The 11,969-nt window shown below is 32.2% G+C and overlaps 1 protein-coding gene across 1 annotated transcript; it reads left to right on the top strand.

Moving 5' to 3' along the window:
• Window positions 1-6,454: 6,454 nt before the first annotated feature.
• Window positions 6,455-11,437, top strand: LOC109001504 (AP2-associated protein kinase 1). Its single transcript, XM_018978821.2, has 8 exons — window positions 6,455-6,687; window positions 7,711-8,200; window positions 8,919-9,084; window positions 9,178-9,228; window positions 9,334-9,516; window positions 9,651-9,744; window positions 9,937-10,685; window positions 10,791-11,437. The coding sequence occupies exons 2-8, from the start codon at window positions 7,737-7,739 to the stop codon at window positions 11,157-11,159; spliced, it is 2,076 nt and encodes a 691-aa protein (XP_018834366.1). The 5' UTR covers window positions 6,455-6,687; window positions 7,711-7,736; the 3' UTR covers window positions 11,160-11,437.
• Window positions 11,438-11,969: the final 532 nt, after the last annotated feature.

Genomic DNA, 11,969 nt, shown 5'->3' with positions numbered 1-11,969 from the left:
AAATTGGAATTTAAAGAAAATTTGAATAAAACGTAAAAAAAAATTGAAGAAATAAAGATAAACTTTATATACAAGTCAATGTTATATTTTAATATATAATTACAATAATAAAAATGTTAAGAAGACGAGATTTTCAATGTTCATGATATAGCTTCATCCATAAAATGGGTAAAGAGCATGTTAAATTTATTCTGGCGTAGTTATTCATATTGATTCATTTTTGCACACGAGTATATAATTCTTTTTTTTATGAAATTGTACTTGCAATATTTGTTAAATATGGTAGGTATTCTTGTAATAATGAGAAAATATAAAAACATGATGCATTAAATATTTTTAAATAAATTTATGAATATACATTTTACCTCGTATGTGTGTTCGAATAGATCAACAGTTGTAGAATTCAATATTTCTTCTACCATCAATCGAAAGACAACAACTATTAGAGATCCAGTATCGCCCTCTACTTCCATCTAGACTCAATGGCTAAAATTAATGAGAATATTAATATTATCTAAATTTAACAATCATTATGTTATATTTATCATGTCAAAAACAATCATTTCAAATGATGAAATAAAATACTTATTGTGGTTGTGCGATGCTCGTATTTTTACAATTATAACACATAAAATTTTCATTGTGATCATATCCAGTGGCCTCGTTACAATTTGCACAGGACATGTAGTATAACTGTTGATGCAAATCGATTAATGAAATTTTTCCTTTAATTGAGAATGTTGGTCTCTACATTAAAAAGACAGGAATAAACGTATAATATGAATGCTTTGGTATATTAAATTTAAATAGATATAAATAATATATATTGATATAAATAGGAAATAAAATGAATAAAGTGTTTTTTTAGTAATAGATAATTATGAATAAACATGATCGCTCAATATTGAAATAGATGTAATTATGTTGTCAGAACATAAATTTATTTGCCGAAGTGTTGAAGTTTCGGCAATATTGTTGGAAGTAGAAAGTGTTATATTCACTAAAGTGGAAGGATCATTGTGAACATTAGTTTGAGAAAATTAGCATTCGAAGATGATCCAATCTATCTTTACAAATTATTTTATCGTTGTTTGAATGAAAATAGAGAGTATGCTGAGACTGCGTTTGCTTTTGAGTTTTAATATTTGGAGTTTTTTTTAACTTAGCATATATCTCTCTTTTCTCGATGGATGTCTTCATTTTTCTCCTCTGATTGGGCAGCATATCAGTTTATTCTTATTGAGTATTCTTCATGTTCTTCAAGGTTTATTCATAAAAGTAGTTAGATAAAAATTAAAATAATTAGTATTAATAATGTTAAAATCTATTGTTGTTTTTAATAATCTTGTCTTACCAATCAGCATAAAGTTATAGAAGGTTATAAATTCTGTGTTGATTTCAGAATGCAATCTAAAAAAGATTTGAAAACATATAAAAAATGTAAGTAAATATATATATACAAAGAGAGATGATATATAATAAATATTATAAGCATTTATAGCTAAAGCAGAAAAAGAAGTCAATTAATTCCAAATAATAATTTCATATAGATTACATTAAATGAACCAAATGAAATAGCACACTTTAGAACATAACAAATCTATTAAGACAAATTAATACGGTGAGAAAATGAAATATTCATATAACAAACGTATAATGTCAATGATTTATTTTAGCTATAAATGTATTTATGTAACTATAAAAAATTTGAATAATATTTTATCAAATGATATAGAAAAGAACATACCAGAAAGTATATGACAAGTAAAATAACAGTAAAAATAGAGGAAATTGACAATAGTCAGCTTGAAGAACGGAAGCAACAAATTTGTAAATTCAAAAAAAAATTCCAAACATTATATCTATATTAATAATTATAATCGATTGCATATATCATATATTTATTAGTTCAAAAATAAATATATAATGTGTTAAATTTAAACTTAGAAAGTACATTACTAAGTGTTAAATAATTTTATCGTATAATTATAATATAAATCTTCATAAGTTATAACTACAAGAAGCAATTTGAACAAATTATAATACATTACAAATTTTAAAAGTTCTCAAATGTGGTTATTAATTTTGGATTAGTCATTAAAGTACGAATTAAAGGAAAAAAATGCAGAAAAGAAATAAAATTTATTTTTTTAAGATTTTAGTTTTTTTATAACAATTTTATGGGCAGTTGATATATTAATTTAGAAAAACATTTAGGTAATAGTTAGGTTGAAAATTATTTTTAACACCTATGTATTTTTTCTATCTAAAGACCAAAAAGAAAAAAAAAACTCAAATCCTCACATGAAAAATCGTGTCCCTGACACTCAAAAGCATTAGCATTAGATTAGTCATTCTATTCTTCAAATTTTAACTAATATGTAGCCTTTTCATCTTTAACTAATCATTCAAAATTTGAAGTCTATATTAGATTAGTCATCACGCTCTCTATAATAATAAAATATTATTATTTTTTATTATTTATATATTTTTAATTAATTATTATTTTATTTTCATAATATTTAATAACCTTCAATAATCATATTTATTTTCATTTTCACAATCCAACAATCTATAATATAATAATCTCATATGTATATAGATGGTAAAATCTCATATGAATAAAAATCTCATATATATAATATAATAATCTCAAAAAATACTTTTAGACTTGTTATAGTTCTTTTCATATTTGAAAAGAAGAATGAATTTACCGTAACTTATATTTTAGATGAAAACAATTTAATTAATTCAATGTAAAGAAAATATGGATGATATTTATTAAATTTGAAGATGAAAATATATTTACCTAATTCAATACCAATATTCTAAGTCCCCGCACGACGTCATTTGAAGCTAGAGAAAATCCAAGTATTTTTTTGCTCCTCTATTTATTTTTTTCCACAAAACTCTCTCTCACGTAATCTTTCAAAGTCTCCCTTCCTGTTCAATCTTTTTTTCGTTTTCACTCATCTGTGTCGTAGCCTCACCATTAGACTACAAATTGTTACTTATTCTCTCAACCGGATCAACATCAAGAAGGCCTCTCCTCACACACACACACACACTCTCTCTCTCTCTCTAACAGAAGCTATTTCTTTCATATCCATTCTTTTTTATGTTTTTGTTGGTTTGTATTTTTTTAAAACTGTTTTTTTCTTTGATTTATCCGAAGTTTTTTTCTCATAAATTTTTTTTGAAGTTGGTCTATCTCTGAAATTTTTTTTCTATAGATCTGAATAGATGTTCATATATTTGAAGACATTGTGTTTAGATCTGAGTGGTGGAATTTTTTTTTTTATTTTCCTACAAATCTTCAGATCTGAGTCGATGTTCATTTTTTTCTCATATATATATATTTTATCTTAAATCTTTTTCTTCCTATAGATCTGAGTCCATGTATATTTTTCTTTTAGGTCGATTTTATTTCTGATTTTGTTTTTTCTATAGATCTGAACAGATCTTCATATATTTGAAGCTATCTTGTTCAGATCTTAGTGGTTTAATTATTATTTTTTAAAAATTTTCATTTATCTGTAATTTTTTCTTCGCTTTCATTTTCTCTATTTTTTCCCTTTTTTTTTGTTATTTTTTTCCATCATGCATCTGCAGGTTCAAGAAGACCAAAAACTATATATGAAGATGATGCGTAAATAGATAAAATAGCAGGATATGCATTGCATAGAAGAAGACCAAAAAGTAAGTCAGTTATGTGAAGAATGGAACAAAACTAAAGGCAAAATTAGAAAAGAAAATGTTAGACAAAAATGTTGTTCATCCAACATTCGCGTGTTTATAAATTCTAGTAATGGCACGTTATGCCCAATTGCAAAAATATGAAAATAAATTGACAATTAATGAGATAGGTGGAAATGAAGAAGTATAGTAACAAAGTTTTTTAAAAAAGTCAAAGGATTTACATAAGTTAATTTTTGATAACTTTTTTTAAAAAACATTAGTAAAATAGGAGTACTTTTTCATTCTAAATTTGTAACTAATTATATGTAAAATACTATGAAGCAAAAGCTATATAATGTCTAATAATGAAATGAAACAGATAAATTCAATAATCACATAGTTTTAAATGAAAGAAAATAACATACTGTCCAAGATTAAAGTTTATTTTTTCAAGAGTACAATATTTTTTATAAAATTTTTATAAAGAGTTAGGCTATTTTGGTTCCCAAGCTAAACCCGATATCCTCCGCTATGAACTCATTCAACCATCCAAACATGAATTTGGTGAATTCATTTCTTGTAGATGGATGATTGAAAGCTGAAAAAGTTGATGTTTCCTCTTTTTTTTTTTTTTGGTTGTCGTCAACTCTCTCTTTCTTTCCTGACAAAAGCTGATTTTTTTTTCCCTTTTTGCCATCAACTCTCTCTCTCTCTTCTCTCAGTTTGTGGCCAGAATCACAATAGGATAACAATTGGAAAATAATTCTGCAAAACTGAAATCCAGAACATACAAGAGGCGAAAGACAGAGCAGAAAAATATATAGAGAGTGGAGGGCAAAATCGAAAAGAAATGTGATAACTCCTACCTGCTTATTCGCATTTATATATATAATAGATATATATATATAAGAGTAATATTATATACGATATTTTCATTATATTTTAATCATTTAATAATGATAAATATGCTACACTATATTTAATAGAATAAAAATAAATTGATAGTATGGTGTATAAAATTTTTTTATATATAAATTGTGACTGACAGACACAATTACCTAGATGCACGGACTGATAAACTGACAAACGGACATAAGACTCAGACTTTTACATTGACACAATCGGCAAACGTAAAACACAAAAAGATAAAATAAATCATAACCCACTAACACACCCCAACACTGACACAGAACCGTAAAAAGACAAATAAAACCTCATATAAACGGACACGAACAAAGTTGAAGGATAAACAATAACCACATAACACACAAATTGCACACAGAAGGACAATAAAATTGTTGTTTATTACTGTTCAAGTTGGATAGGCTCTTCTTATAATAGAATAAATATTTATAATATTCTCTTATATATAGTAATATGACTTATTCTCTATAATATTTAGTTTATTATGTAAATCATTCAATATCAATTAGTATAATTGCTTTATTGTATTTTTATTATATTTCTAACCTCATTAACCTATAAATATTGACAAATGTTATGTATTAAAAAATAATTGAGAATGGTAAAGATGTAGCCCTCATAGTCTCTATCCCTCATTCTCTATTCTCCATCTATTTTTCTATTGTATTTTATTTTCTACATAGTATCAGAGACCTTGGCTAGTGCCAAGCTTGATTCTGAGGACTATTTATTTTAAATTTCTTCCGCTAGCTTTATTTCTCATAATTTTTTTTCAATTACATCAAATTTTCAATTTGATTTTTCTCATATCAGAGCACCGATTAGTTGTGCGAGTTGTCGTTAGCATTTTAGCATAAAAGCCACCAATTTCCTAACCTTTCTCACAACATTTTTTTTGTTCATGATAAGATTCATATTTTACGTGTTATTTGGTATTCGTTTCGTTTACCACACGTTTTTTAGAGACTTCATATGCACTTAATAGATCGTTATTAGTGATAAATTTTATATTCAACGTGTTATTTAATGTTTTTTTTTTGGTTTACCACACTTCCTCCAAATATTTCCTATACACTTAATGAATCACCGTTCATGATAAGTATTATATTCAATGTATTATTTAATATTATTTTCTGTTCACCACACATCCTCTAAATGCTTTATATGCATTTAACGTATTGTCATTCGCGATAAATCTCATTTTTAATGTATTATTTGATGATCTTTTCCATTCCCACACGTTCTTCAAATGCTTACTGTGCTCTTACCGGATCGCCGCTCTCATTTTCGTATCAATCTCGTACATCAGTTTGTATTTGCCTCGATCCACCAACTTGATAGGATCATCTAATAGAGCAATAAGAGCGTAACACGTGGTGTGCATACACAGCAAGTAGCAGTTTAGAATGTCGTGGCGCCAGCAGGAGGAAAGTCACCGCTCCCAGAGCGGGAAAGTCACGTTCACGTACGTGCTACTCCAAAAACCACCGAAAAGCACAGCCCAGGGGCTTATATTCGATGCATGCAATCGCAGCGTATACATCACCCATTCTCGGCCGATGGATGTCTGTCCCCTCCTACATCAATGGCTCCATTGCGATTCACTTCTAATTTTCTACATTTTATTTTACTCAATATTTATCATCTATATTAATATTAGTATTTTAAATTAATTACATTCTCTTCTAGCATTTTAGACGCCAATAGTATTAAAATCAAGATAATTTTGTTGGAATTAGGAAAAAAACCTCAATTATACTGTTAAATATTGTGGTTGTAAATAAAATTTGTAGTATTTTACCTAAAAACTAAATTCGTAGGTTTGTTTATGCGGAAAAAAAAAAAAAAAATCAAATATTCACTACTCTTCCAACTATATATAATTCGCCCTTCATCCACCTTTATCTCCGTCTCTGGGAATCAGAAAAGGGCTCAAGAGAGTTTCGGATCAGCACGTAAAGTCGTAAACCCTCAGATCTCAACTTCCAGAGTTTCTCTGTCTTCTACTATCGAATTCTGAATCAGCCTCCACCACACGCTTCTCTCTCTCTCGTTCGCTAACTCAAATCCGCTTCTGGTTACCAGGTATAACCATCTACAAGCTTTCCTTTTCATTGCTTTTGTTTAGATTTTTTTTAGGTTTCCTAGAAATCTTTACAAAATAGATCGAGCCTTTTGGAAAGTCTTGGATTCAATCGTTTGCTTCTTGTACGTTTATTCGATTTCTTAAAATTCTAGCTCAAGATTGTTAGCATGCGCTGGAGTTTATTTGAGCTTGGTTATTCAATTAGTGCCGGGGTTCGATGCGTATTGTTTGAGCTATGTTGCAAAGAAATATCTTCGATTTGTTTGATTTTGTACTTTTATTTTTATGTTCAATGCTCAAAGGGAAAAAAGAAGAAGAAATAAAGTTAGAAATTTTGATATTGTGTGGGGAAGGATCAGCTTCTGGAGTATGAGCCAGATCTTGGTTATTTGCTGCTAAATATTTTTATCGTAGTGCGGATCGTATTATTGAATGAATGTTATCGGCTTTAATGATATCCATTACTTTTTATTCCGAACTTTAGTTTTAGGAGCCTGGGAATGTCAGTGTTTGATCTTAATAATGATGACAGTATTTTCTCTTTTTCTCTCAATGCATCTACGCAATTCTCCGCCTTATTAAATTTGCCTGGTATGTTTATGTTTATGTCTTAGTAGCTGAGTTCCCATCTGGCACTGTTCTGACAAATGACTTCTTAAACATAGAGGATATGCAAATGTTTTAGTTTTACTCGCTTGTTGTTCAACTCTACAATTGTTAGATTGTTCGTGCCTTTTTTGTTGATCATTTTATTTTGGCCTCCTTTCAATCAATTACCTAGTGATTAGAGGTGGCCTGTGGAGTTATCAATTTACAAGTCGAGTAAGCATCGATGCAGTTGAAATTTTGAGGCAGTGAGAGTTATATATCCCAACCATAATATAGTAACTTAATTTGAGACTTTGCATCTTATGTAACATGAATGATGGTAGTAACATTTCCTATGAGTAGTGTTTTTTCCATAATTGATGTTACAGTTACTTATAAAAAAACTTCTGCAATTGGTTGTGTTGCATATGCAGTGCTTTTTTGTCCTTTTGTTTTGATCATGTGGAGGTTCAAACCATTTATGCAAAAAGAAGCAACTGGTCTTGAAGGCCGCTCTATTGATGTCGGAAATCTTAAGATTCATGTCCGGAATTCCATTGCCGAGGGAGGATTCTCATGTGTCTATTTAGCTCGGGATGCTGTGAATGTTTCAAAGCAGTATGCTTTAAAGCACATAATATGTAATGACGAGGAATCACTGGATCTGGTGATGAAGGAGATCTCAGTGATGAAATCCCTCAAAGGACATCCAAATGTTGTTGCACTCTTTGCACACACCATCTTGGATGTGGGACGAACAAAGGAAGCACTCATTGTGATGGAATTTTGTGAGAAGTCCTTAGTTAATGTGCTAGAGAGCAGAGGAGCTGGGTTTTTTGATGAGAAACAGGTCCTCTCAATCTTTAGGGATGTGTGCAATGCTGTTTTTGCAATGCACTGTCAGTCACCGCCTATTGCGCATAGGTAAGGATTCTAACTAGGTGCTTTCAAGTCTAATATTTATCAAAGTTAGATACTCTTCTTCTATAGTTGTTTCTTTTTTACTTTTTTTATAAGGCCTCGTTTGTTTTTAGAAACCATCTCAAACTCATCTAATTATTATAACTTTCCTAAACTTTCAAATACAATAAAAAAATTCAATTTTTTCAAATCCTGAAACAAAAATAATATTCTAACAATATTATAACTTTATAATATTTTTATTTAATTTTCATTTCAACTCACCTCAGTATCTAAACCAGGCCTAAAGCATACAACTTTTTTTACCATTCATGCATTTCTCTTGGAATAGTCAATGAAATATAGATGTGCATTTAGCCCCCCATCTGTAGTTAATGATTACATAATGGCGATTCTTGGATTGGCTTGTAAACCATACTTTTACCGATGAGGGTGCATGACAGCGCTTCAACCTGTTCTCTAAGTTGCATTATTTGTAATAAAAACATGCATGCATGCATACATGGATACATACACATATATTGCTTCAACCATACATCTCGTTTAGTATTTTTTTTTTTTTACTTTCATGTAGAAAAAAAAGGGATATCATACAAGTAAACACGAAGAAAAGATTTATCAATTGCATTACTTGTTGGAAGATACTTAATTGGGTTCTTTTTGTTGTGACTTGCCAAAGAATGCATGCTATTAGTTTATATTTCTTCAATTTAATTTTCAGGGACTTGAAAGCCGAGAATCTTCTGTTGGGGCCTGATGGATTATGGAAGTTGTGTGATTTTGGAAGTACCTCTACTAATCACAAGCGCTTTGAGAAGCCTGAAGAAATGGGTATTGAAGAAGATAATATCAGGAAGCACACAACACCTGCCTACAGGGCCCCTGAGGTTGAACAAGGAACTTTTCTCTTACAAAGTTATAGTTCTGATATTTGGTAGTAAAGTTATTTGATTTTTAGCTTCCTCCTTTTATTGACTTAGATGTGGGATCTCTTCCGGAGAGAACTTATAAATGAGAAGGTAGACATATGGGTAAGTCAATGTGAAACTCTCAATTCAGTGTATAATCTATAAACAATTAGATAATCATTTCAAATGTGCATTGGGAAACTAATTTTTTTCTCTGGCACTTTGCAGGCTCTTGGTTGCCTCCTCTTCCGGATATGCTACTTCAAAAATGCGTTTGATGGAGAGTCAAAGCTACAAATCTTGAATGGGAATTATCGCGTTCCAGAACTACCTAAATATAGCTCCGCTGTAACAGACCTAATCAGCGACATGCTTCAAGCTTCCCCAGATGACAGACCAGACATCACGCAGGCAAGCGCTTTGCTTGATTGGCCATTCATCTCCATGAATTTAGGTTAGTTTTAGATTATATTGTCCATGGCAATCTTAGGTGCATAGACCATCATTCTGCTTACTTATGCTGGGACCTTATATGATGGTGGCAGGTGTGGTTTCGTGTCAACGAGCAGTTACCTGCTAATTTACACAAGTCTTTGCCAGATAGACCACCTGAAATGCAGTTTACTGACATACATGAAGGTGAGGGCATCAAATGTGTACTTTCACATGCAACTTTATTCTCTTTCTGTATGATTGATTAAATTCAATTTCTTAGCATGGCTGAGGTTAAGAAAAAAATATTTTTGTTAGTGCTTGAAATTGGCGAATGCCACAAATGTTTGAGATTGCTTTCAGTTGAAGTGATATTGATATTTGATGGCAATCCTATAGGTATTTCAAAGCCTGCAAATAAGGCTCATCCAGTGCCGCGTAGAAGTCCACCACCGCCACCTTCATCTGCAGAACCAACTAGAAACACATCACACCCTTTATCTAGGACTGGGGGAGGTCAGGGGCAGCTTGGTGCTTTCTGGTCCACTCAGCATGCAAAGGACTCGGTTGCTGCTGAGGACACAACAAGACCCAAATTTGATGAAGAGCCAACTAGCTATAGCACATCAAAACATGATCAATACCCAGAGAATCATCCTTTGCCTAGGAACACTACCCCTGCTAAAGAGGTAAATATGCAAACCCATGCAGTCCGAAGAAATACGCTCAAGCCTGGGGATGGCCCTTCCAAGGACTTCGAGATAACGTTTTCCGAGAGGGATACAGACCAGGGCTTGGAGAGGCTAAAACCATCTAAAACTGAGAGCACATCTGCTTTTCAAGATGAGGCTTTTAACACTTTTGTTGCTGAATTTGATACGAATAAGTTCAGCTCTGGAGTTAGTAATAGCAAATCAGGAAAAGAGGAAGCATTAGAGGCCGAGGTAGAGAAGTTGAAGGAGGAGCTGAAGAAAGCTAACTTGGATAAGGCTGAAATAACTTCCAAATTTGAAAAGCTGTCTGCCATTTGTCGATCTCAAAGGCAGGAGATACAGGAGCTGAAGCAAGCACTCACGGCTAGAACTCCACCACATAAAGATGCTTCAAAAAATCAAACTTTGTCTGGAATACGATCTGCAACCCATTTGGTAATGTATTCTTTGAATTTTGTTTGCTATTGTTGTAATTGTCTGAATTTGGTGGGTTTTGTCTCCATCATGCTTGTTTTCTTATGGTATTCGTTCTCCTCTTAGCATGGGGCGAAGATTGAAGGAGCAGGTTGGGAAGTACAGCGAGAGAAATCGGATGGGAATACTGCAAGCCTGGAGCCAAAGCCATGGGATGCATTTGCTGAGGAACCTAAGCTGCAGCAGCCGCTTTCAACGGACAGCCCTTCAAAATCTGTTAGGACGAGAAATATTAGCCAGAACAAGCAGGCTGCTCTAGTAAATACTGGTTTTGATACTTGGGGTTTTGGAACAGAGAATTTTTCTGTTGCTTCGACTGCCAGCCCTCAGATATCCAGACCCAACGGTGAAGGATATAATTCTCAGCGCTTTGGTGAGGCAAAGATGACAGAGAGCAAGCCAGCTTCTCAACCTGCTGGATGGGCTGGTTTTTAACTTGGCCGATCGGGCAAGGGTATAATGGAGGTATTCGTGAGAACCTTGGCATCCTTCGTTGCACCCTTTGGTGCTGGTAGCAAAAACTGAGGATAGAGAAATTCTAGAGATATTTGGTTTTTTGGAATTGATTCGTGCTGTTGAGTGCTTGTGAGTTGGAGATCTTGCCATGCGGTGACCATTTACACATGCTTTTGTGTACACTACAATTATATACTTTTATGTGTGTCTCAGTTGGTGGTTAAGAAAATAATCAATTTCTGTCCATCTTGTTGGTAGTCATGGTGTTGGCATACGGAAGGCAAGGGATACGTGGGGTTGTTGTGTAAGTTGTGCTTGCACAGGTTTGACCCCTGTTTTAGTGGGCTGCATAGCAGATAGCTGTTTGTAGTGTTATTCTGTAAAGATATGCCCCCAAACGATAAAAACTGCAACATTTTCAAACCCCCCTATCACTCAAACCGCCATTCCTGCCAGGTAAGAAAAATACAAATTTACTAATAATCATTTTCTCGATCATTAAAAAAAAAATTAAAATACATGGACATATTTGAGAGTCATATTATCATTTTCATCGATTTAGACTTTGGGATGTATTAATGGTCGTTAATTTGAACCTATATATCCTTCTCGGAATGTTTGAAAAGCTGGATGGAATCATGGTGGTTTGCTTCATTTTTCAATTAAACTCATCGCATTAGACCGTCAACCTAGAAGGTAAACATAATGGTAAATTGTTGAATGATGGTTCTTTCAACGTGGCTATAAGCTTCCCAGAGGTTTTTTCTTCACATCTACCGCCGGACATGG

Source organism: Juglans regia, chromosome 14, assembly GCF_001411555.2.
Source record: "Juglans regia cultivar Chandler chromosome 14, Walnut 2.0, whole genome shotgun sequence".
Classification (NCBI taxonomy): Eukaryota; Viridiplantae; Streptophyta; class Magnoliopsida; order Fagales; family Juglandaceae; genus Juglans; species Juglans regia.
The sequence above is the reverse complement of the archived record's forward strand: the minus strand, read 5'-3'. Positions and strand labels throughout refer to the sequence as shown.